The sequence below is a fragment of the Rhineura floridana genome, chromosome 1, assembly GCF_030035675.1.
Source record: "Rhineura floridana isolate rRhiFlo1 chromosome 1, rRhiFlo1.hap2, whole genome shotgun sequence".
Classification (NCBI taxonomy): Eukaryota; Metazoa; Chordata; class Lepidosauria; order Squamata; family Rhineuridae; genus Rhineura; species Rhineura floridana.
In genome coordinates, this window is record NC_084480.1 from 149,161,802 (window position 1) to 149,188,724 (window position 26,923).

The following is a 26,923-nucleotide window of genomic DNA, read 5'->3' on the forward strand; positions in this document are numbered from 1 at the left end:
GGTGTGGCATGTTGCTTGCACGGGCAACACATTGTGAGGATGATAGTGTGTTTGTTCAAGGCAATGATATGTGGTGATCAAGCGTTTTGTCATTTTCCTTTGTCTCAGAAACAATTCAAGCAACCACGTCTAGAGTTTCTTATCCAGTCTTTGCTGTCCTTTTTAGGGGAAGGGGGTTAGTCCAAAAAGGCAGTTACCTCATTCAGTTTAGCTGTATTCTGTCTTGGTCTGGGGGGGGGGGAGCAGGAAACAATGGGATACGGAGTTCCAAATGCAGAAGTTCAATCTCTTGTTACGCTGTCTCCTCTGTCCTACTGTAGAAAGACTTTTTCTCCTGCCCCATTGCTTCCTAAAGGTAAAGGTGTCCCTGCACTCGTAGTGTGAGTCGTTTCTGACTCTTAGGGTGACATCTTCCAACGTTTACTAGGCAGACCGTATATATGGGGTGGGATTGCCAGTTCCGTCCCTGGCCTTTCTTTACCCCCCAGCATATGCCGGGTACTCATTTTACCGACCACGGATGGATGGAAGGCTGAGTGGACCTCGACCCCTTTTACCGGAGATTCGACTTCCTCCTTCTGTTGGAATCGAACTCCAGCCGTGAGCAGAGCTTCAGCTGCGTTACCGCCGCTTACCACTCTGTGCCATGGAGGGTCATCATTGCTTCCTACCCCCCCACCCCAATTTGCCTGAGGTTTTCCCTTTTGCTGCACATAGTCTTGGGGAAAAACTTTGCCTGTGCTGTACATGCGTATCAGAATTTCCCCAGGCAGCAGGAACCTCTTGATAAGGCTTTATATATCTATACTGCTAGAGACTATCATAGTTTTCCAGGAAGATTTCATAAATGAAAGATCGATATTGTCATTCCTCTTTTGCCTGGGTTGGAAATGTTTCAGAAACAGTGGGACAAAAGAAATGTGTGGGCTCACTGTGGGAAGAGATCCATAGAAACAATTGTCTATCTCCATTTTGTGTCATCTTCACCGTAGCTCACAAAAATCCCCATGATCAGCAGAGCAAAAACGTTTAAGGAAAAAATTATAATAATTTGCAGTTCCTAGCAACTTGCTGTCAAGTTTGCCACAGGAAATCTTGAGCATCTATGTGGTTCTTATAGAAGTACCTGAAGTTAAAGGTTTAAACTGTTTTGAGATCCAGAGGTAGCAATGGTAGGTGTTGGTGAAATGACCTTTTCTGACTGTATCAGACTGGCTCTATGCCAGGATCTTCTGGTCATACCACATCCTTATCTGTTATGGTATCAGACTGAGAGCAAGTTTTTCATGCTTTTGCAGAGTGGTCCCCATATAACTTCATGTCCCTTGGCCATGACTGTTTCTCAGTGTTCCTGCCCTATGGCTGACTACCTTCCCAAATGACATGCTGTTCTCTCCCTTCCTGCTTTTGGTCCCATAGATATTATTCCTTTATTCCTATGAATCTTACGCTTTATTATTATGCTTATTCAGAAATAAGGATCTGGGAACAAGATCACCATCAAAGAGCTACAAAATAACAGCTTATGGGTGATTTGCAGCAGAGAAGTGGGGACAGAGTGGGGTTCTTAACCCTCCATGGCCTGCCTTTTGCCCCCTGCAGACTCCTATTCCTGCTGAAGGGCCAGACATGCTTACTGCATCACAGGGAAAAGTTACTACAGAGAGGGAGATTTGAGGGGGAAAGGACCCCCCCATGCCACTTGCCCCTTCTTCAGAGACACTGCAACTATTTCACAGCGACCCAGGTTCCAAAAAGTGGGTCTGCTGCCAAACAACTAGATTCTAGTTGTATTGAACAGAGCTTACTTCATAATATAGAAACTTTGGGTTGCGGCTTTAGTTCTTGCATATATATAAATAAATCTTATATTCTTTGAAAAAACCCTTTCAAAGCCAAAAATGTGCACTGCAAATACATAGAGATTTATGTATTGTGTGACATTGATTGTTAACTATTATATTTTCTGCAAATCTGTGCAAATGCAGAAAAAGGGAAGTACTGGGTACAGCTTTCAATACCTTCAGAAATAAAGCATTTATGTTTTATAAGAAGAATGCTATTAGGCCCTATGGGAAAAACAACCTAGAAGCAGAACACTGGTGTATCCAGGATTTGATAGAAAGCATGAGTTGTTCCTGGGACATATCGCAGAAAATGAATTGATACAAACACATCTTTAGCATTTCTGTCTCTGATCTTGTCACTCTAATTTTTCTCAGGACAGGGATAGATACGTTCAGGCCTTCCATTTGTTCATTTCTTAACTTGCCCACACAGATTCCTTCTTTGGTCTGTCTGGTTCTACAGGGATGTGTTTCCATAACAACAAAAAATTCTCAAACCCATCCAGAGAAATGAAGGTGCCCCTTTCCTGTTTTTAATCCCTTTGTATGACTGTGTGAAAAAAAGCGCTGGTGGAAGAATGGTATTTAATATTTATATAGCACTTGGAAATGTTCAAAGCACTTTTCATATTATCTCAGTCATCCTTACAACAGTCCAGTAAGGTAGGTTAGTATTACCACTCCCATATTTAGATGAGAGACTACAGCTGAGATGAGAGAGTGGCAGCTTGTGAGTACATCCTAGCTGGGACAAAACGATTCACAGGCTAACATGGCCCAAAGTCACCTTCTGACGTAATTTCTTGTGATGTCATGAAGAAGCAAGGCAGACTTCCTTAGCACATTGCAGAAAGGCTAACAGTGACAAACATTCCCAAAGTCATTAACTTGTGGGAGCTACTACAATTGCTGCAAGGCTAGTATGTGTCCCACGTGCTCAGAACTCATCTCTGACTCGCAGCCCTATGGCCTGCACCCCAGCCTTGGAGTTTGATCTGGTCCTTTGGCTAGTGGATCTGGCTCTTCCCTTAGAAGCAGGGGGCTCTGGTGAATCTGCACTGTTGCGTTCAGTGCCTGTATCCTCCTCATCATCTGAATATGGCTGTTCCTGTTCCTTCTCCTTCTGTCTCATTAACTCTTCTGCATGGGCCCGCTCCTACAACAAGAAAGGGAGAGAGCATGTGTGTAGGAAAGGAGTCTTGTAGAACAGCACAATGGGATGGTCTCCTTCAGGACAAAACCATACATGTATGTTGTTTCCCAACATAATTTCAAGCCTTTCTTATAGGAATAAGCTACTTTCCCTTCTCTGGAAATTCACACGGTGCTTTTGCACTAAATTCTATCAATTGTTGCCGGGCTGCTCCATGCAGGCCACTGCGCCACCCCCACCCCATTTTACATAAGTAAGTATACGCCTTTAGACAACGTTCGTGGGCTCCCACATCCCTCCATTCCCCAGCGCCTCCCTTGGCTTGTTACCTGCTCTGCATGCTCTGGAGAGAGGGTGTACCAGAGAGCAATGGCACAACGCTTCCCCCGGGTCACTGCCCACACACCATGGGGGTTCTCCCCACCAGAGCTGAAAGCTACCAGCCTTCCACATTTAGGACGCACCTGGGCCTGTCACACACAGAGAGAGGGAGAGAGGTGTACACCAACAGATTTCACATAACCTATCCCCTCCTCCAGCTTGTCTTCTGCTGGGGCCTCAAGATGAATGTCAGCTCTATGAACAATTGATGTGACATTGTTCCACTGCTCTGGAGCAAAGAGTACCATGCAGGGCTGGAGAGGGACGCTCCCCCCAAAAGGAAAAGGGAATGCAGCGAGTGGCAGACAGCTGGGCATACTAGTAAAGAAGGAGTTAATGCCTGTATGGGTATGAAATTTGGCTGAATTTGCCTTTGACTGCCCGGTTTGCATCTGCTGTGTTGCCAGGGACAGCTCCTGTTGGATGGGAAGGGCAGAATCTCAGCCCCAGCTGTCCTTCCTTCTCCCCCATTCCTGCACCCAAGCAGCGACCCAGACTCACTGTAACAGTCACAGCATCTGTCTCAGTGAAAAAGAGGTTTCCCCCCTGGAATTCATCATTCAGGTACAGGATTGCACTGTAGAAAAATGGGAGACAAGTTAGGGTTATGGACAGCTGCAATCTGTTCAGGATTCCTCACTCATCTTTAAGAGCCAGGTGACACCTTAATATTTCCACACAGATTGCATCCCTTGGGGTGAATTTGCTACATATGCACGCTTGAGTGAGGAGCTATGGATGGGCATTTGCAATGTCTAGAAAACTCCAGAGCATGTTTTTTAATTCTTTCCAAAATGTTTGCAGGGTTGTTGTTTTAAACCAAGGCAAAGGATGAACATATAAACAAACACGAAATGTAAAAAGGTAGCCTATAAGAAAAAAAATCAAAATCTCTATTAGGACAATACTTTGATTAGGCCATCCAAAATGTCACAAAATACTGTGTGGGCTTTTGAGTTTGGTAGGTTCTCATTTGAACATCAGCTACTACTTCCCACATTTCATCTTGACACTCTTACAAGATAGACTCATAACTTTACCACCAGCCAACTTTTTTTTCTTCCCCCTTTTGCTTTGTTTACCATCTAGCCCAGTGGTTCCCAAACTTTTTTCCCCATGAACCACTTGAGAATTGCTGAGGGTCTTGGCAGACCACTTCATGAGTCTTCTGCCTGTTGTAACCATTGCAATTCCATATAATTCAAAGGGCAATACAATAAAATATAAAATAAGAAATAAGAAAGCAATACAAAATACAATAAAAATCGATATAAATACTCGGGGTGATGGATGTACCATCTCCTATCTTCAATCACAAATCCACAGACATGTCATGGACCACTTGAATGAAGCTCGCAGACCACTGGTGGTCCACAGACCATAGTTTGGGAACCCCTGATCTAGCCTGGTGAAGAGTTCTGGAGAACTCAAAAGCTTCCCCACTATTTTGTGAAATTCTGATTGGCCAAACATATTGCTGTAATATGCATTTTGTATAAATGAACATAAACATGGCTCTTTACAAAAAATGATGTATATCATATATCAACCTTCATCTTCAGTGCCTCACCTATAGTCTCTGTACATGTAGGCAGGGGGCTCCCTCCAACATGTGTTCCCCTCTGGATCCAAGAGGCAATTATCAGCATGGACTGGGTGGCTGAGGTCCATACGACCTTCCTGGTCTCCTAAAGGACACCAATGAAACCCATAAGCTGCCCTGTTCCCAACACCAGCCTTTCATCACTCAAAACCCACAAGAAAAGCACACGCTCACATCTCATTTTCTTTTCCAGCTGGTATGAGCCAGCTGAATCACATTCCACCATTAGAAGTTGGGGTGGGGGGAGGAGGTTCTACAGCTTATAGTTAGAAAATGGTTCAATGAATTAAGAAACGTGGCAGTGTAGGGGAAGGTTAAGGATGGTCCATGCTGAATTTGGGGTAGAAAGGATAGAAAATGATTTATTTTGAATGATGAGAGAATTTGGTATGTTGACAGATGAGGTGTTTTTTTCTTCTATAGACTTTGCTGGGATGTTTTTTGGAGAAAGATTTTGGGAAATGGTTTGTTATGTCAAGGAGTATGTCTATTATGTGCCATTACCTTTGAGATGTGTAACATATTTGTAGTTTTTCTGCTTTTAAAAAGGGCATTTTTGTAGCCAATGTGAGTCCATGCGATTTCATAAAGGTGTCCCCCCCACATGCTCAGTACAAACCTGTTGTGGAAGACTTTTCGGAGGGGGGGAGTTGAATGGAATGTTGTGGGAGAGAGTTAGAGTTGTGGCTCTATTAAATACGACAGACCAGATGTCAGCCTTGAAGAGTTTATACTTCAGGTTGGCCAAGTGGTTAGAAGTTAGGTGTGAAAAGAGACTGGAGAAAAGAAATCACAGGATATCAGTAAAATTAGTTTTAGAGGAATGAGGGAGAGGAAATAAACCTGAGGTGTACATAGCTGGATCTCTGACAGGCAGCTGTTGAGGGCACAGGAGAGCCTTCAGAAAAAAGGAGAAAGATTTAGGGGGCAACTGTGTGGTATGGGACCTTTTTGTAAAGAGTAGGTAATAAATTTAATTATCATCATCATTGGGACATCTGTGGTACAATTCTTTTCTTCTTTTTAAATTTTTATATTTTTAGATATAACAAAATGACCAAAACAGTGGGGTACAAAAACAGGACATCAAAAATATCTTGACTGTGTATTGAGAATCAGCAAAAGTATATAAAAAATACCATTTTTTCTGCACCTAGATACAAAGAAAAAGGATATAGCACAAAAAGGAATTATTCACCTTTACAAAATCCATAGATTATGGAAAACCTTGGAACCCTTTATATTTGCTATCTGCCTCATTAGTGCAGGAAATAAAACTCCACCATTCTGCAACAAATGTGTCTTTTTGTTTTCTGCCTTTTGCAATACTCGTCTTTTGTGGAAGTTTTTCTATTAATGCTAACTGCCAAACTTTATTGTACTGTGGCACAATTCTATGAGGCATAAGTTTGGCCCAAGACATTTTGGCTAGAAAACCCAAATCAGACAACTCACAAACCTGACAACTCACACACACTAATCGACACGGGGCATTCTCCTCTTCTTCCCACTCATTTCGAGGGGAATTTCACAGGCTAAGTATCTTGAACAGTGACCCAGACACTGAATCAAAAGAGGTGTCAGAAAGTCCTGGGGATATATATACATCCTAATAATGCACCGCCTCTCAGCCTCAGAGGGAGGCAATGGTAAACCCCCCCTGATAATACCCCTTACCATGAAAACCCTATTCATAGGGTCGTCATAAGTTGGAATCGACTTGAAGGCAGTCCATTTTCCATTTTCAATAATGCAGGAAAGGCCAAAACTGATCTAACCATCACTCATAGCATCTCATCTCATGTTAGGGACTTCTCAAACTGCTGGATTTGTGTTTTAAGGCTAAAATGAATGCGCAGGAAACAATAACCCCAAAAAACCAAAGGTACCAGTGTTACCTTTGTTTTTTTGTAGAGCTGAAAGAAATCTCCTGAAACAACTTTTCCAATTCCCATCTTTGAATTTGAATATTCATAGAATATTCCCTGAACATCCTAATCTTTATCAAATGTCAAGAGCCGGTGTAGTGGATTGGGATTAGACCAGGGTTTGAGACCTGTTGCTAATGTAGTTAGCAAGTTGTTGCATCTCAGTTACTAAATACAGTTGTTTCAATCTTCTTACCTCTACTACTGTTTCCTGACCTAATGGGAATATTACACAGAGAGACCCATATCCAATCCCTGCTCAGTCATGAAACGCACCACATGGCTCAGGTAGACTATCTCACAAGTTGTTGCAAGGAAAAAAGTTGGAGTGGGAGGAAGGATAGAAACAAACACCATTTATGCTGTCTGGAAAAACAGGATAAAAATGTAATATCTGCATCTGTGTTGGAATTGCTTTTTAATACATTTTTAAACCTTTTTTTTAATGTTTTTAAAGATGTTCTGTTTTAATATGTTTTTAACGGTTGCTGTGTTTTAATATATTTTGAAGTCTGTTTTTATGACGTTTTTGTTTTTAGTGCTTTTGGTTGCTGCCCTGGGCTCCTGCTGGGAGAAAGGGCGGGATATAAATTAATTAAATAAATAAATAATGAAATATATCCACAGAATATGTAATATCTGTATTTGATATCCAATTTTTTCAGTATTTTAATATTTTATAGTTAGCATGCATTGATTTTTCAGCCATGATCCAATTATACTCACGGACAGCTAGTCGCACACAACAATGGGGCTCCTAGATGGGAAAGTGGATGGCCATGGGGATAGGGATGCACATCCAGATCAACACTGAAAATGCTTTTGGATTATGAATGCACATTGCTGGACTGGGGCAGGTGTATTTGACAGCTGTCAGCTTATGCAATGTCATATTTGATATATCTTCTTGATTGTTTTGATTTGGGTGCATGTAAGTCCGGGACCTTTGAATATTGGTGTAAATTTGACACCCAAAATTTGAGTTCAAAGTTAAAATTTCACAACAAATTCACAAAAATTGGAAACTGTGGCTAATTTTGGATATTCAGCTCTGATGTTCACCCCTTATTAGATGATTGTACACTCATCAGTATGATGTGCTATGCTCTTACTCTGCCTTCCATATGAATTGTTTGCATCACTTTCCTCCAATTAATAGTTCATTTTGCAGCAGTCAATATATCAGCAGTATTGTATTTCAGACTCAGACTGATGATGTAGCATAATAAATGCTCTTGATCCGTGTGGAACATTATGTTGCCTAGAAAAGCCCCCGAGGGTGTAAGGAGAGGAGTCAAAAGTGCCTTACCCTCTGCAGCTGTGCGACACACAAGATGCGTGAATGAAAAATAGAGGTCTTTCCCAGGAGTGAAATAGGATTCCACAATTTTCCGAGATTTCTCACTGGCTTTCAGAAGAAGTTTAGCATCCCTCCAGTTCACAGCATTCTCCTCAGCCAGCTAGAAGACAAAACACATTGGTGAAAAGCCTTACTTATGGAATTGTGCTTAATTTGTAGGAAGCTCCAGGCACACGTGAATATGTGAAAGAGGAAAATGATATTGGCAACAATACAGTAGTTCTCTGGAAAGGAAGAGATGGCTTCTATAACTATAACCACTAGCTCCCAATTTGTTTCCAGGCCCAATTCAAAGTGCTGGTTCTGACCTTTAAAGCCCCAAACGGCCTTGGACCAATGTACCTGAGGGACCACTCTTTCCCAACCAGTGTGCCTCCAGATGTTGTTGGACCACAACTCCCATCTTTCCTGACCATTGGCAATGCTGGCTGAGGCTGATGGGAGTTGTGGTCCAACAACATCTGGAGGCACACTGGTTGGGAAAGGCTGGCTTACACCCATATGTGCCTGCCTGGGATTTAAGATCATCTGCCTCTGGTTTCCTCTGCGTGCCTGGAGTGAAATATGTTAGACTGACAGGCACGCGGGGGAGAGCTTTTTCAGCTGTGGCCCCCAAGCTTTGGAATACTCTACCCCAAGAAGTTCGCTCTGCGCCCTCCCTGTTGGTTTTCCGGAGACTTCTGAAAAAGATCTTGTTCCGGAGAACCTTTGGGATTGAAGGTAGAACCCGACACTGATTTTATGCCTTCTGCATTAATTTTTACCTTTGTAGTCCCTTTAGTATATGTGTGTGTGTGTATTGTATTTTATGTATTTTAATTGTATTTTATGTATTTTAAATTTATTTTAATGTTTTTGTGATTTTACTGTCTACAATTTTATTATGTACATGTTTGATTTTATTTTTGTAAGCCGCGCTGAGTGCCCTATTATAGGGTAGAAGGGCAGGATAGAAATATTTTAAATACATAAATAAACTATTGGGTGGAAGAGGGAATTTCAGTAGGCTTATCTGTTTATCTTTCAAGGCCTCAATGAAACGAGAGAAGAAAGTACTGTGGCTGCTTCTCCCCTCCTCCCTGGCTGATTCCCATGGCTGCCTTCTGCCTGCCTGCCACAAGATTGTCGCATGACAAGCTGCACCTGCCAAAATTACTTTGTCTGCACAATAGTTAATGGCGCAAGAGCCTTGACCTTCTCCATTGCAACTGGCCACCTTCCAAGACTGCAGAGAGGGTCCTAAAGACAAAGCAGAGTGGGAGGGATCTCTCACTGGTGGGTTTCAAGAAATGGGATCTGAAGCAGAAATGCTCGTAAAGACACAGGACACAAACAAGCAAGGGTGGGAGAAAGGAAGCATGCCAGACCATCTCATTGGCATGAGGTAGTCACATCCATGCCACGCGAACGAACGCCTACAAGCCTAACAATTAAATACATCTTAAGTAATATCTTGCCTTGGAAAAGAAATGTGTCTCATACCACCCACTACCAACACCAGCCTGGAGCCTGGGCTCTTGGCAGGCCTCCTCGTATGCTCTCATATGTGGCCTATACAATTCTTTTGTATTCCATCCCTTTGTCCCCTTCCTGTTTTTTTCTCAGGGCTTCTGTTACCCTTACACCTCTCATTCCTGATGATGTGTTTACACACAATCCAGCAGTGAAAACCTTCAGCTTTTGGTTGGTATGATTAAGGCTTTGTTTGGCAAGCCAGTCATGTGCAAAAGATTTTCTGATTGTAGGGGAAAGCGCGTAGAGCATGAGGTGCGTTCTACAGAAGCTGGGGACAGACAATAGTTTTCTCACAAAACTGAAGATGGTATGACAGCCACCATTGCCCACAGAGTAGATTCATTTTTTCTGTCTCATCCCACTTTGAATGATGGGCAAGAAGACTGATGAAGCTGGTACCACATACATAAATTTAGAAAACATGTTAATTTATTGACCTATAATCCGATTTGGAGGCATGTGGGAATTTTATGATCCTCAGTGGGGCAAAACTAATAATGAGAGAGTTCTTGGGTGGTGGGAAGACGGAGAGGTAGAAGGATGACAAAATTTGGTGATCCAAGCCTGGGGTGTGATGCTGTATGTAATAATGTTTGTAAATTCTTTGTTGTTGAGTAAATTAAAAAGAAAAGTTATTGCTGTGTTTAAAAACCCTGCAAACCCTGCAAGATCTGTTGGGCTAGGGATGTTAGTGGAGGGGAAGGAATACATACATCACAGGTCATGGTGGCTACGTAACAGTGAAACTATGCATTATGTGCCAATGTATTTAAGAGAACCCCAATAGCTTATGTTTTAAAAAGAAAAGCAGCTTCAAGAAGGGGCCACTTAGAATGAAGAAACATATTGTGTGTGCTTAACCCTCCCTAGCCACCCCTTCTCTGCTCAAAACCACACCCCCAAGCAGTTTGTCTCATGTGGGGCTTTAAATGCATATTTATCCTTCTATGTATGCAGCTGGAACACTGTGAGGGGAAAGAATCTTTAGAGGAGTGTTGATTCGGAGCAGAGAAGCAACGGAGAAGAAAAAGGTTAAGCACCCCCTTGCCACTTCTCAGCTGAAAACATCTTCCTCCTGAAGTTTCTTTTCCCTACAGAAGAAGCAACTGGAATGTTTTACATTCATTCCCACCCACAGTGGGAGAATCCCCCCCCAGGTAACATTGTCTCACATATTGTCTTCAGCTGTCTTTAAAATATATCTGTCTCCCACTTAATTGCCTTTTTCACTTGACAGTGTGCTCTGCCATATAGTTCCCATAGCCCAGCTCTAGGCTCTCTGTAGCTTTGGAGAAGATCCAAAGAAAAAGCTAGCACCCTAGGACTAGGATCTTACCCATTCTCAAGTCGCCAAGACATTTACCTGCAAAGCCTTTAACACTGTTAATCCTTCAAATCTCTCATGTGGGGTGTGAGGGGAACGCCTGCCACGATAGCCGCTTTCGGTTCCTCCAGCTGCCTGAAACATATATAGACCATGTGAAGGACCCAGTGTCCCTCTTGGCACCCTTTCCTCTTAGCCAGTGTCAAACCTCTCCTTCTGTTGGACGGGGTGATATAGAATAGATGCTGGGACCTGTCCTCACCTTGGCCAGGCGGAGGATGTCTTTGCATTCAGATTCAGTCAGGACTCTGTCCAAAACGACCCTCTGGGTTCCATTGAGTTGTTGGGAATCCATGGTGATAGTGATGCCCTCAAAGGCCAGTGGTTCTGGAAAAATGAGATTAGCAAGATGGTGCAGAAGTGCACACATGAAGAGATCCTATAAAGCATTACTGCCAGGGCTGGCACAAGGCATGCCAGGGACCTTGGGCACCAGCCTATCCCAGGCCCCGGCACCTGCCCCACCTACCTTTTCCCTGAAGTGAATGCTGGCTGCGCTGTACGTGCACGCCTGCCATCAACCAAGATGGCAGCCGAAGCTTCCCTAAGGGCCTGAAGCCTCGGCTGCCATCTTGGTTGATGGCAGGCATGCACCTGCAGCACAGCCAGCATTTACTTCAAGGAAAAGGTAGGTGGGGCATGCAGGTGAGCATCACGGGCCTGTACGGTAGGGGTGTGTGTGCCTGGGAGCTCTCTCTGCAATCTCCAGCAGGGTCAGGAGCCAACACTGCTGTGGATCGTGGAAAAGGGCGCTACCCACCCACCCTAAGAAGGGGCTCTTCAGGGGCCCTTGACCAGTACCTGACCTGGCCGCCCTCTGGTACCAGCCCTGATTAGTGCTGTGCCCAAGGAGTGTAAATAAACAGGGAGGAAATTGCTCTCCTACAGTCCCAGGTCACTTATCTGTTATTACCCTAACCTCTATGGAGCATATCTGTAAGATTCTGTAAAAAGGCTTTAAGACCACTCAAGTTAGCTCCACCTACAAGTTGTTGTCGGAATGCTGATAGCTTAACTCCATTTCAGAGCTGTACAATTTGGTCCACTGTTGCCAATTTAGCTCAGAATTTAGAACCAAAGGCTTTCCCCATTGCTACTTAGCAATCAATCTGGTTTAATCCAAGGCTTGCAAAGTCTTCTGTTACATTAAAGCAGCTGAGTTAATGGTAGCCAGAGGGACCATGATACCTGGGACCTACATTATTTTACTTTATTACTCATTCAAAACTTTTAAACCCTGTTTCTTCACGGCTCAAGTTGGCTTCCAACAGAAAAAAACCCTTACATTAAAAACAATAATAAAGATAGAATACAGTCAACAGCAGTAGCTACCCAAGGCCACACTTAATACCCACAAGGCATTTTGCGGGGGTGCTTTTTACATTCTCTCCAAAAATCTGCAAGAAGAAATCCTGATCTCTTTGGTGATGTCATTCCAAAGCCTTGGAACAACTGAGGTAAAACCCCTGCTCCTCATCTTCACCTCAGCTGGTGTAGGCAGACAGAGGGGTGAACATCCCACATAATGTAAAGCCTTTTGATACCACAAAACATGCAAACCAAACCCAGGGCCAGGCTATTAAGCCACGTGCAAAAGCAAAATGGCCCGCTATGACATCAAAATAGGTCAGGCAAGGCATCAAAGGGGTGGGAAAGAAGAGAATGCAAGACCACTAGGACGTTCAACAACATTCAGAACCTGAACTTACAAGATCTGAACAGGGTGGTTTATAACAGATGCTACTGGAGGTCGCTGATTCATACAGTCACCATGTCAAAATCAACTTGAAGTAACATAACAATTTTTTAGTCACGTTGAGTAGTCTTAAACAGTGTAAGTTTTGTAATCCTATTATCTTTAATTCTGAGCTTGGCTGAACCGCCAGTGTAAGAACCAACTATATTCACAATACCTGCCATCTTCACTGATGAAGTGGGCTACTACTTATGGGCACACATGGTACATTACACCAGTCAGACACTTCTCCCATTCTGACTTAATGGTTTAACACCGAATTGAAAGCAGAAGAACTGTCCAAAAAGGAGACATGGCATGGGGCTCAAAAACTCCTCTCCCCCAGCATCTTTCCCTGGGTCATGCAGCACTTTCATTCCTGTCTGCTACACAGATGGGCAAAGGACCAAACCCAATTAGACAAGTGTGTGTGTCGGTATGGTTGGTGGGAATCAAATGCCTTAAAAAAGCTCTGTATTAATGCACCCTGGATCTCTAAGACAACATGGCAGTTTTGGTCTAATTATAACATATAAGCAACTTCTCATGGGATTGGAAATGGAAATAGTCACTGTTGAGTGGATTGTACCGAGATGGAACCCTGGAATGGATTGTAGATGCAGAGGGCATCGCTCCCTGTAAGCAAGTTGTGCAGAAAGGGGACAAAATGCTCCTGTTAGACCTTGATGAATTTTTTCAGGAACATAACATTGCCACTGCAACACATACCTAACCAAACACTGCCACCGCAAGGGTGCTGCCTGAACCTGCAGAAGAATCTGAGAGCCCAAAGCAAGCTTGCATGGATGATAAGGTTATCATGGCGCTTTATCCTCCATGATGGCTGTATTACCTCCAGAATCAGGCAATATGCCTCTGAATACCAGCTGCCAGAAATCACAAGCAGGAGAGGGCTATTGTGGTTGTGTCTTGCTTGCATGCCTCCCAAAGGCATCTGGTTGACCACTGTGAGAACAGAATGCTGGACTAGAGAGGCCTTTAGTCTGATCCAAAAAGCAAGAAAAAAAGGGGGAAAACCCAAAATGCTTGAAAAAATATATTAAAAGCCCAACACGTTTCGGCCACTCTGTGGTTTGGCCTTCATCAGGGGATAAATGGGTCTAAAACATTCTTCTCCAGCAAAACTACTCACACTGATAATGACCACCAAGACTGATCCACCAGGGTTACTCTCATGTTTTCAAGTATGGCGAATAAGCTCCTAATTCCCTATCTTTGTCTTTGTTTTGTCAGCATACACCTGTCTCAGAAACAACCCTAGAGTCCATCTGATTTAACATTATTTGAAAGCATCAGCACTGGTTCCCAGCCATTTATATGTTTAAAAGAAAGAATCCCTGAACAAGAGGATGTTCAAACATCTAGAAAATTCTTTTTTAAAAAAAATCAAAACTAGCCACTTAAAACAAAGAAAAAGCTAGCTACTTACAAGAGTCAATTTAATCTAGATTCAACTTAATTTAAGCTTTAAAAAAAAAAAAACACCACTCCATGCTGCAGCTCTTTGACTGTTGGCTTCAGATAAAGTGGCCGATATGTTTTAAAGTTGTTTTTCACTGAGAAATATGTGATTTTTAAAATAAAACCAGTAGGTTCTTTTTTTAAAAAAAAAGTGCTATGCCAAAGGCCACAGTGATTGCGCTCAAGCAAATCCTCCTAAAATCTGAACAGATATTAATAGATTTTGGCTAGCCTTACTAGCAAACCAAAATGTTATTGTTTGGAGGAACCCCCTGTCTCCATGATGTTAGGCAAGGGAGAGGAACGCAGGCCCAAGGGCCAAATGTGACCCTCTAGGCCTCTCTAGCTGCTCCTCCGTGGCGCAGAGTGGTAAGTGGCGGTAACGCAGCCGAAGCTCTGCTCACGGCAGGAGTTCGATTCCAACGGAAGGAGGAAGTCAAATCTCCAGTAAAAGGGGTCGAGGTCCACTCAGCCTTCCATCCATCCATGGTCGGTAAAATGAGTACCTGGCATATGCTGGGGGGTAAAGAAAGGCCGGGGATGGAACTGGAAAGCCCACCCCATATATATGGTCTGCCTAGTAAACGTCGCAAGACGTCACCCTAAGAGTCGGAAACGACTCACACTACAAGTGCGGGGACACCTTTTCCCCCCCTTTTTTTTAGGCCTCTCTGTTTGGTCCTTAGGATTCTCCCAAGGCTACACCTGCTCCCCAGCTTACACCAGTCCTTCTCCACATCCTCCTCAAATGCTTCTGACTAGCTGTAACATGTCCTTGAACTGTGATAACATCTCTTGCTTGTTTCAATGGAATCTCTTGCTTGTGTGAAGAAACTTGATCTTTCTGTGGGTAGAATGTAGCTTATTGTACACAGTTAAGAGTAACATATGTTGCCCTGCACATTTTTGCCTTTGGCCTCACCCACCCACCACTGGCATGAATCCCTGGAAGACTGTCCACAAAGGAAAGTGGCCTTTGGGCTGAAAAAGGCTCCCCGCCCTTTGTGTCCAAGGGTCTTGTCTCTGACCTCGTGCTAGGTCTCCGAAGTGCAGCGTGTGCAATCAGGGGAGGAGCATCTGTTCTTTTCCAGCTCTAAGCTCTAAACGTGGAGCTGGGCGCAGGAGGAAACAAGGGCCCACTCCAGCAGACTGGAACAGGAGTCGGGGAGAGGCTTGCTCCAAACCAGGCACCTCCGTCTATAGCTCCCAAAAAGGAGGAGGTGGCTTGCTGTGCTCCCAAAACAACTCCGAGGTGTCAATCAAACTTGGGAGCTATAGAGGGGGCAGAGTTCATTCCCTCTCCTCTGTAGCTCAAGCTAAGGAGGAAGCCTTGGGCTCATCTCACTCACCAGTGCCTGGCTCCCTTCAAGTCACAGTGGTGAGCGGGGGCGAGGTTGATCAAGATTATGAAACCCTTGAAAAGTTTTGCTGACTTCAGCCTTTCCCCCCTTTCATATCTATTCTTTTTCTGCTACTCACCACTCCGCTCCTGCTGTCCCAGATCTGGGGCTTTCAGCCTTTGCTTCTCCTGATCTTCTCTTGGGATTAATGAACAAACACAGAAACAGCTATCAATGGCAGGATTGTTGGACATTAGACTCTCGCCCCAGTTAGAAAGCCCAGCAAAAAGCAAAAGCTACAACCTCTATTGTATTCTGTGTAATTTGCTCACCCTTTTAAGTATCAGCCAATCCTCTCTACACAGATTTTGAAGCACTGCCTTTTCTCATGCCATCCCAGAATCCAACCTCTATCCTATGTTGCTGCTTTGGAGCTTACTTGCGTTTTTCCTTCATGTTTTCAGGAATCAGTTCCTCAGGAGTCCACGAATCCTAAGAAACAAACCCACAGACTTAGTTTCACAAGAAGACTTTTCCACACTGTGGCAGAACCCCTGCCACCTTCTGTATGTCACAGTATAGGGTGCATACTCCCTCACCACAGGACACGCATATGCCCTGCCTGCCAGCTAGCCTGTACTACAGGGATCTTTGTGGAACCACAGCAGGGCGAGAAGTTTCATCGGGTGGCTCCCTTTGGTCGCCCATGAGGGACCTCGTATCAGAGAGGTGAGCAGTATATTTCTCTCTCTAATAAATCCTCAGACTCCTGGCTTTGGGAATTCACTTGTGCTCAGCTGGAAGCAGCTATCTGGAAGGACCCTTACCTTGGCATTATTTTCTTAAAAACAGGAGTTCTTCCTGTTCATCACTTATCTCAGGCAGCAGAACAAGAGGTAAGAGGAAGGTCCCCCACATAACAATTTGTCAGGTCAAGGTCCATAGATAAATAAAATGAACAGACCACACCAAAACAGACTATAGCTACTTACAGGGTCATTAAAAGTTTCCCCAAGGTGTTCCACTGCATAGTAAATGAGTTTCTTCTCCATAAGAGACCTCTGAATATAACGGTGGATAATCTGTGAATGAAATGAAGATGTTAAAACCACACACACAAACTATTACTGCAAAATCATCCCAGCTTTGCTTGCTGAATAAAACAAACTGCCAGTAAATCTGCACAGCCCTCTCCAATGTGGGCAACGGAGGTGCCTTAAGGACAAACTATATCAAAAGTGTGACTCACACTGTGTCCTTTTACACAATATAAGAAAGAGGAGGGAACATGGCAGGAGATGGGGGAAATCAGTATCTCACTGAGGGTGAAGAGGGAGTTTAACTCTTTCCCCCCATGCTGTATCCTAACCCCAAACCTGCTATTTGCCCCTTGAGGGAAACTTCAAAACAATAGCGGCTTCCCTCTTGGGGCAAAGAGCAACTTCCTAATTTTCATTGGGATCACAGCACTGGGAGGAAGACCTCTCCTCACTCCCAATTCAGATTATGCTCCCCATCCAAGTGTAAATCATGCATTTAATGTAACATGTACTTTGGCTCTTGTTTTGCACAGTGTAGCAGAAGAAGCCATCTTCATGAACTACACACAAACATTTCTGTATATTACTTTACCTGTGTCTTTCTCCCCTCACAATTGAGATTATGGTTTGGCTTAGCATGTCGTCTGAACTAGGCTCGTGGTTTAGCTTTCCCAGACAAACCACAAGTCATAAACCATAAAACAAACCTTAGTTACTGCTCGTGGCTTGCCTGGACCAAGCTAAACCACAAGTCTGGATTCAGACGACACACTAAGGCAAACTATGGCTTAGCTTACAGCAGCACAGCAGCAGCAGGACCAGAGGAGGAACAAAGTGGCTGCAATCTCCTCCCTCCATTCATGCTAACCCATGGTTTGGCTTAGTGGTATGTATAAATGAGGTCAAGCTCTCTCTCATTCTCTCATAGCAAATGTCAAAAACTTGTTTTCTGGCAATTCTTCAGATTTTAGATGGCAAGCAAACAATTCTCATACCTAGTAAACGGCCAACCAAATTACCTTAGCAAGTGACCAAATTTCACCCTTCATTTCCTTCTCCTGCTTCTCTCCTTGCCCAGACTCTTGGGAGAGGTAAATGGGACTCATTTTAATTATAGCAGATCTGTACTGGCTGAGAGAATTACTCTGGTGTAACTCTGGGGAATAATGTGACGCACCAGTGAAAGTAAGTGTCTGACATGCAAGACCAGTAGTCTTAACGCATTAGGAGTTAGACACTTCACTTATTTTCATCAGGGAGATAGGTGTCCCTAATTCTCTTTGGATTGTCCCCAATGTGAAACAGATTATTCCCATTTATGTAATGCAGCTTCCAGATGGAATATGTTACTGGTACCTCTCTGGCTGCAACAGGAATTTCTTCTCCTAGCTCTGCTTGATATTGCGTCAACTTCTCCAGCATCACCTCATCTGATGGATAGAACAGCAAGTAGGTGGCTGCACATTCAGCAGCAATGGCCTGATTCCCAGCTGGAAATGAGAAAATTGACTGAGTCACAGCGGACCCGTCTGCCATTTCAGCAATGCTGTATCCCATCAATCCCACAGGTGGGGCAGAGGCAGTCATCTTCACATTCTCTCTCAGGAGAACAGTCCCAGCTTACCTCTTCTATAGGCAAACTGTAGCAAATCAAAATGAGATGGGATGAAGTCTTCTGTGGAAGACACCCTCCCTGGCTTGGTGGCAATGTCAAGGACACACTTCTGTCTGCACTTCAGGACCTGGATGTAGTGAGCTGGAAAAAGGCAGAGAGAGAGAGAGAGAGAGAGAGAGAGAGAGATTTGGTGGCAATGTCAAGGACACACTTCTGTCTGCACTTCAGGACCTGGATGTAGTGAGCTGGAAAAAGGCAGAGAGAGAGAGGGAGGGGGAGAGAGAGAGAGAGAGAGAGAGAGAGAGAGAATACGTGGGCCCCCAGAATCACAGCTGGACCGTCTGCTTCTACAAAGTGAGGCACTTCAAAAGCAGAAGGTGCTTCTTCAAGGGCTATGAGATGTTTCCTGTTCCGAGAGAAACCCTTTTCTCTCAAGATAACCCCACAGACATCACGAGCTGAAAAAAATATTGCCAACATTCCAAATTTTCCAACATTTTTATTTCACCATTCAAATTTGTATTTTGAATGGGAAATTCCACCTCAGCATTTGAAATTTGGATGTTTTAGACTTGTTGGCATCTCTTAATTTTTTGGATTTGGGGAAGTATCAGATATGCTACTTAAGGTGTAAACTGCCATACAAGTAATATTATAGAACAGTGTAATGCAAAACATTTTTAAAAAGTAAGAGTGTGGATATGGGGTGCCACTGCGCAGAAGTCCAACCTGCATACAAGCAGGCAATAGTCCTCCTGCTGTTGGTAACCAGTGTAAAGCCTCCCTTACTTGAGAGTAAGTAACAGTGAACTTAGTGGGACTTGCTTCCAAATAAACCTGCCCTAAGATTAGGTTCCATGTATATTTTATATCCAACCATGGTAATAAAACAATCAAACAACAATATGCTTTGTTATTTACTGTAGATCAAGCTTAAGACATTTAATGTCCATGGAAGGAGTGATACACAAAAATTGTTGGCAAGAATCACATGGAAAAATGTTTCAGAAGATGGAACACATACTGCTTATACTGTTTTTAGTAAACTGACAAGATGTGTGAGATGTAATGAGCAACTCCAGAGGGTTTGGAGGAAAAAAGGGAAAGTATGGCGATGGGGGTATTTGTGGACTTGATGGATGAGAGGAATAAATCTAAATATGTTTGCTACGAAACATAAGAGATGTCCTATTTCAATCAGCATTCTTTCAGGTACTTAAAAGCCCAGCAGAAGCTAAAGAAGACACGAACAGTTACATGAACAAGATAGTTAACATTAATTACTGTTTCATGTGTATGCATTTATTAATTTTTAAAAAAGTTAACGTGGTTTGACATAGTTTGAGCCCACACAAATTTAGTAAAAGTTTTACTATAGTGCAGGAAAACACACCTAAATGCAAACACATCTACATGTTTTCTCTTACGAGGCAAAATAGATGTGGGGGGGCATTTAAATTGGGAAAACAGCACAGGGAAATGGCTACACCTTAGCTTTCTACTGCCAGACCCCAACCCAATAAGCCCCTAATTGCTCTTAAATTTTAGAACAACACAACAGATCTTATTCAAGGCTCTCCCATATCACATCTAGTTAAGCCCTCCGACAGCCAGTTTTGGTGACTGTTTTAAGCAAACATATCGATATTCAGTGAGTATTCTGGAGAACGACCAACATTAAAATATGCAAAGGAGTAAGCACATGCATGTTCTTTGAGACGTTCCTTACTTTAAAACCTTTTCGGCACCACAAACCACATGCATTTCCCAGCTCATAATATTTAGTGCCCCCTCAGACGTCTGTTGCTACCTGCGATGGCTTCATAGAGGCCAAGCTGCATCTCCTCCTCTTTTTCCTCATCCTCTTGGGGCCTTTCACAAAGGGCTCTGCAGTCCTCCAGTGCCAGCAGCCCTTCTTTGAGCGATTCCTCCAGCCTCGTCACCACCTGCTCATAGTTATCCATACTGTAATGATGAATTCCTGCTTCATATGCCACCTGCAGGGTCACAAAGCCAAGCCACTTCATTCATCTCTCAGGAAAGCCCAGGTTTTGGCTCTCTCACAGGGCAGTGATGTCCTCTGGGGGGCTACTGCAGCATTCATTGCAATCAGAGGCTAAGTTCTCACATGTGGCACGGGAAATCTGTGCCTAGATGTCCCAATGCATGTTTAAAACCTAAAAGCAGCCATGTGAGGGTGGTGAGAATGGCTAGGGGGTATTGAACCCTTTCCTTTGTATTTCAACTGTGAACATGCCCTCTGGAGCCACAATTAACTCTGTGGTGGGGTAGCTAAAATAGGTATCTATATGCATTGTGCCTGCCTTCTTTCCCCAATGAAGCTATTAGCAGCTTCTGGGGTGGGCACGTTAAATGAAAAAATGCCACAGGAGTAAGGGTTAAGCCCCTCTTCCCCGAATCAATTTACTTTCCCTTGGCTGCTTTATTCCCCCCCCCTTAAAAAGAGCATCAGGGTATTTGATCACAGACTTCCTACATCACATGAAGCTTCCCTCTCCACTGAAGTGGTAAATTTGTGTCTAGACTATATAACCTTAAGCTGCAGCTGGGGACTTCTGTGATATAAAGCTTCTTTATTTAAAAAAATGCTTGCTCATAGCAAACTAGCATGTCAAGGAAAAGGCTAAGTTAGCACCCATCTTCATGGCAGGTCAGTACTTTCCTTAGAGGGTTGTTGGGTTACTTTGTATAGCAAAACTTCCCATCATGTGAGCCACCCCCTGCTGTCTGTACAGTTCAGACACAGGTTTTCTTATCTCAGTGAGGTCTGAGTTTTGCTCCCCTTATAGACACTTCAGGGCAGCAATCCCCAAACTGTGTGCTAGGGCACACTAATGTGCTGCAACGAATGAATTAAAAAAAATTAAGGTCTCCCATGACTGTAAGGTACCCCCCACCAGTAAAGAAGGTTGCTTGCTGTGTCTTCTACATCCTTTATTGTTTGGGCCTTGCCTGCTTTGACTCAGACTCTGTTCGCAGCAGGAATAATTCTGCTGTATCAGGTGGGACTGATGCAGGAGAATTACCTGTTCTCTGAGAAGGCATGCCTAGATCACTGATTCATGCAGAAATACAAGGGGCTGGTTCCTCTGAATGAAAATTGTTCTTGTGCTGCCAGATGTGTATTGATTGTCGGTTGATGGGTACTCCTCATGCATATAAGTTTTTTCTAGCATCCACACAACATTGCTGACATCAAAATGCCAGCCTATATTTTCCCCTATTTAATTTGGATTTGAATTTCCCCCGTGGTGTAGAGTGGTAAGCGGCGGTAACGCAGCCGAAGCTCTGCTCATGGCTGGAAGTCGAATCTCCGGTAAAAGGGGTCGAGGTTCACTCAGCCTTCCATCCATCCGTGGTTGGTAAAATGAGTACCTGGCATTTGCTGGGGGGTAAAGAAAGGCCGGGGAAGGAACTGGCAATCCCACCCCATATATACGGTCTGCCTAGTAAACGCCGCAAGACGTCACCCTAAGAGTCGGAAATGACTCGCACTATAAGTGCGGGGACACCTTTACCTTTTTTAATTTGGATCTACCTTTCCTGGGGAAAATCTAGTTATTTTTTTAAAAAAACTGTTGCCAATGACCTGTTTGTAACACCCGCATTCTAAAAGCAAGCCTCTTTGACTTCAGGTATAAGAATGACATGTGCATCTGATTCTTTTTGGGGGGGGCGGGGGAGGAGAGGAAGGTTCCAGCTGTCAGAAGTTTGGAAAACTTTGTTTTGGGGACTGCAAGCCCAAGATACTAATAAAGTGACATACTTAGTCCCAGCAACTGGGACTGTAGTATGTCTTTCTCTGTGGAGAAAGTCATCACACTGTCACCTGTCACAGATTCGTGCTGGATTTACATTATTTTGAAAATGTTAATCCCCATACCCCTGTAAAAAAGCTGGGGTTTCTTCCCTTTCTCCCCCTCCACAGGAAACGCTTTCACCCTTGCAATGTTTTATTATGCTTGCCTCTAACATTTTTGTTTGTTACAAACTATCCCCCACCACCTACTGGGACAGAAAAAGCACTGAAGATTGCTATCACTACTATAGTACTAATCATTTGTGTCGTTATTGCTATAGGAGATAATCTCCCATCTGGAAGCACCCAAGCCCTGGATCTGCATTGTAGAGATGCAGAGCAGATGAAGCAGCTCCACACTGGAGAATTTATGGGGAAGAGGATAATTTCAGAGACCATGTATGCTATTTCAGAACGTTTGATCCTCATAGTCCAGATGCATAGTTGCTTCAACCCTTGCTGCCCCCTGCCATGGACCATTTCCCAGCCCTTCCTTGCTTTGTCTTGCAACTCACTCAGGCTCACCTGAGGCCGTGTGAGCTTCTCGGACTTGAGACTCACAGCAGCCCCTCTCAAAGAAAGCAGAAAGAGGTTGCTGGCAAGCTGGTCAACAACTCCAGTATCAGCCAGTGGGGTGTCGGGGTGTCCGTTGCTGTCCTTGCTTCCCAACACCATGGGTCACTGCTGCAGACCAAGAGGGACAGGGGTGAGGCGTGGGGAGCTCGGTGTGGTGGAACCAATCCAATACTCCTGCTGCCACATACCTCACTGTGCAGACCTCATCATGGGGAGCTCGCCATGGCTTGCCTCTCCCTCTCGGTTAGCAATAGGCTGCAGCCACCTTTGTTGGGAAGCCGGGACAGCGACAGAGCCCCACCCGCACTGCGCCACTGGCCGCTACTGGAGCTCTCTGGCTGTACCTCAAATGTATTGTGCCTTCTGCGGCCTCTTCCTGAACCAGTAGTGCTTGATCTGTTTGCCTCTTTGAATCAGGAGGACCATGGCATACACCCAGTGGAGTGAGGGGGGGGGGCAACCTTTTTCTCTTTACAGCTGCAGGTTATACTTGTTTCCCTCAGCTTCAAGCTATCATGAGGAAGGGCAGAAGAAAGTTATACCCGCCCCCAGCACCACAGTCCTGATCCAATCCCATCCTCCTGTGGGTGGTTTGAAGTAGAAGAAGAAAAAGTAAATGTCATGAGATTTAGTCACTGATCTCAGGCATCTCATGTAGTTTATGTCCAAGTAAGAGTTCTTTTAAATGTTCCTAGGCTCCTGCTGGGAGGAAGGGCGGGATATAAATCAAATAATAAATAAATAAATAAATAAAACTATGTTTTTCTTTTTTTTTGTTTTAGGGTAACAACATTTGAATGAAAACACTAGAAAAACAGAGCATATTTCCCATATGTCGTTTGCCATCCCTCAAGGTGATTAAAATAATATGCGGGGAGGAAGGAAATATTTACTATCCTGAACCCCATGATGGATTTATTATTACAAGCTTCTGTTTTAGCTGGAATTGGCCCATTAGAAGCTCTATCACCAGAGGGTGTTTTCAGACTGGTGAAACTTAGAGCTATCCAATCATCGTTCTTTTGCTCTTTTCCATCCATGCTAATGGATGTGACACAGCAGTGTGAAAAGGGAAGGGGCAATTTTCCTCAGCATGCCATTTTAAAAATCAGTTTTCCTGGTTTTTTAACATATGGTTTTTTAACTTGTGCTAAATTACTTTTGCAATTTAAGTGCTATTGAACGATTACCTCAACAATTTTCTAAGTATTTTAACAAAGAAAAAGAAAAAAATACAGCTAACATAGCATGGACTGGAAAGGTAGTGCATCTATTTTATTAAATCAGTTGTTAAACTTGTTCTATTAAAACATCATTTTTAAAAAACTGGGCTCAAACGGCATCAGCTAGAAAGGTAACAGTGAAAGTGTGCCAAGGTATGCATATGCGACAACAGGCTTGACTGCCAGATATGTCACCACACACATCAAAGTCACACTCCTTAAAAATGACAGAAGAGTAGCTCTAAGGTAATCTACACTTATAGAAATAGTGCTACTGTCCTGTTTCCCCCCAAAAAAGTCAGATTTACTATGGTCTGAGAAAATAGGAGAAAAACACTAAAGGATTATTTGATGATGAAATTGTATAGATTCCCCATAAAAATGTAAGTGAGCAAAGCATGTCTATTGCACAGTAAACGCCGAGTTTGGAAGCACCCTGAACTGCTAGAGTCTTTACTCCCATGGGCCCTAGCATCCAGTTTTCCAAAAGCATCTTACCCAGTGTGGCATGGCCTCAAGATCCCGAAAGCTTTCCGATTTCACCCCTGACATGCGCCGGTATTTCTCCATGTCCTCACGCATTTGTAGGTGCTGTGGATTGGCCATGAAGAATGTGTAAGCTGAGGAAACTGCTTCATCGAGTTTCTTTAGCTGCAGAAATAAGACAGTGCCATTTAGAAGCAAATGAGGACCATTCAGACTAAGTGGGGGGAGATCTTAGCAAGCCCCTCGTGGGAGTCAGTTGCACACACATACACAACATTAGATTATGTTAGGAGCATCTGTTACAGAACTTTTATATATCTCTCTCATAATATGAGGTTATGTTACTGGCAGAGGTCAAACAGCAACCTTTTCTCACCAAAAGGAAGTTATGCCTTTGACATGCATGCCATAGGCTCACTACATTTAAAAATATATATTCAGCATGTAGAATATGGAAATATATAGGTAGTCCTGTGGAATAAATGCATGCACTCTGAAACACTGGATGTGTTTACTTTAAAGGTATGGTTTGTATGCAGAGCTAGTTTTAAAACTCTCATCAGCACATCACCAGAGAGTTGCAATTCAATAACTATTTGGACAAAGGGAAAATATAAGCAGAACAAGCCCAAGACATTTTGCTACATGAGGTGAAGTATAAGATGGTGCTTCCCCCTCCCCCCACTTTCCATATACAGAAGCCAGATGTGCTAGCAGCTGAATTACAGTGCTGGCAACTGGACAGCACCCTTCATCATTCTTCATCACACCTTAGGAAGCAAGGCTAGTACAGGGGGTAAAGACAGCTGTTGGGCTCAGGAGCATCTGCTGCCTGAGACCATCTTCTCACCATGGCTAATGGTAGGGCGGCCTTGAATGTAAGAGACACCCACCGCAAAGTATGTTGTGAGGGGAGGTGTTATTATAATCCGTTTTCTGCTAATAGCGCGGTTTTGGAAATGTCTGTGGCCACTATTCTGCTCCGCTCTGCTGTAAGTCAAACAGAATGGGAGGACAGGAGCGGGCGGCAGCCACATCAGCAGCAAGGGGGAAGGATCCCGCCCCCAGAGCTTGGGAAAGTTACTTTTTTTTTGAACTACAACTCCCATCAGCCCCAAGCAGCATGGCCACTGGATTGAGTTGATGCGAGTTGTAGTTCAAAAAAAGTAACTTTTCCCAGCTCTGCCCGCCCCTTCCCCGTCTGCCCTTCACCTTGAAGAAGGCAACTTGCAAGTAGTTGTAGGGTTCCCTTTCCTGGAAGTCCTGCTGGATCTCTCTGGTGGCTCTGTGACGGGACGGCTGCCCACCCAGCCTGCGTTCCAGGCACTCCTCCAGACACTCTGCCCGCTGCAGTACCCGGTCAAAGAAGCCGGTTTCCCAAGGGTCGGAAGGCGGCCGACCCCCAAAGCTGGCCTCGCCCTGGCATCTGCCCTGGCACGCTCGGCGAGCGTCCAGCAGCTGAGAGTAACTGTGCAGGGAGCGCTGCAGGAGTTCTGCAGCCCGAGGCCAGTCCTGAGCAAAATACGCCCGCGCCCCGTCAGCATAGAGCAAGTCATAAGGGGTCAGCTGGCTTGACCCTGGAGAGAAGAGGCAGCTGCCCAGGCTTAGGACGGGGAGAAGGAGGAAAGAGAAGGAGGACATGCCCGAAGTGAAGGGAGAGAGAGAGAAGGGAGGCCGGCAACGGAGAGTCATTGAAGAAGCAGAAGCCAGGGAAAGAGCCGTCAGTAAAAGCTCCAAACGTAGGCTGAAGAGATCGTGGAAGAGGGCAAAGAGGCGGGAGAAAAGCAAAGAGACGCCTCTGCCGCCGCTTTCCTGTCTTATGTTTGGCTGGAATAGAAATGGGGCCTGCGCCGCTGGAGGAGGGGAAGAGGGAGGCGGAGACCAGCAAAAGAAAGTGCGGCGGGGGGGAGAGACTGGAAATTCCTCCAAAGGGTAGAGCAGGAACTGAGACATAAAGGAGGTCCAAGAAAGCCGGTGATGACGATGAGATGATGGAGAAAGAGTCTCTGAAGCAGGACCCATAGTGTTGGATGGACACGCACACTGTCCCGCGGGCGGCCTGCTTTAAACAGCAGCCTGAAAAGCCTTTCCTGGCCTGGAGGTACTGACGTATGTTCGCCTGCTTAATTCCTATGTCTTAGGGCTGTTTCACACTTTTCGTTTTTTGGTAGATCGTAAACTAATGCCCATGAATTAATGCAATCAGCAGGCAGTGTTATGGTACGGGTAAGCTGTCAACCAGGCATAACTGGCTGTAGCTCCTTGTTCACTCTTGCGTATAGTTCGTTGTTGCTACATACGCTGGTTTGTTGCTGAGCATTGTGTGACACAGTCCTCTGGTGGTGGTAAGACTAATGTTGTGATAAGAGTGGCTGCCAGCGCTCTGCAGATTGTAGTCTTAAGCTTTTTTTTTCACACTGCACAAGCAGCCAGCT

General features: G+C 44.3%; 1 protein-coding gene across 1 annotated transcript; it reads right to left on the bottom strand.

Moving 5' to 3' along the window:
* Positions 1 to 2,422: 2,422 nt before the first annotated feature.
* Positions 2,423 to 26,358, bottom strand: P3H3 (prolyl 3-hydroxylase 3). The gene is made up of 15 exons (XM_061637026.1): positions 25,701 to 26,358; positions 24,501 to 24,653; positions 20,194 to 20,380; positions 18,393 to 18,524; positions 18,125 to 18,258; positions 16,721 to 16,810; positions 16,168 to 16,220; positions 15,868 to 15,926; positions 11,374 to 11,498; positions 11,151 to 11,246; positions 8,222 to 8,372; positions 4,952 to 5,069; positions 3,883 to 3,958; positions 3,330 to 3,470; positions 2,423 to 3,003 (listed from the first exon to the last, which is right to left on the bottom strand). Exons 1-15 carry the CDS (start codon positions 26,178 to 26,180, stop codon positions 2,785 to 2,787), a joined length of 2,214 nt encoding a protein of 737 aa, XP_061493010.1. The 5' UTR covers positions 26,181 to 26,358; the 3' UTR covers positions 2,423 to 2,784.
* Positions 26,359 to 26,923: the final 565 nt, after the last annotated feature.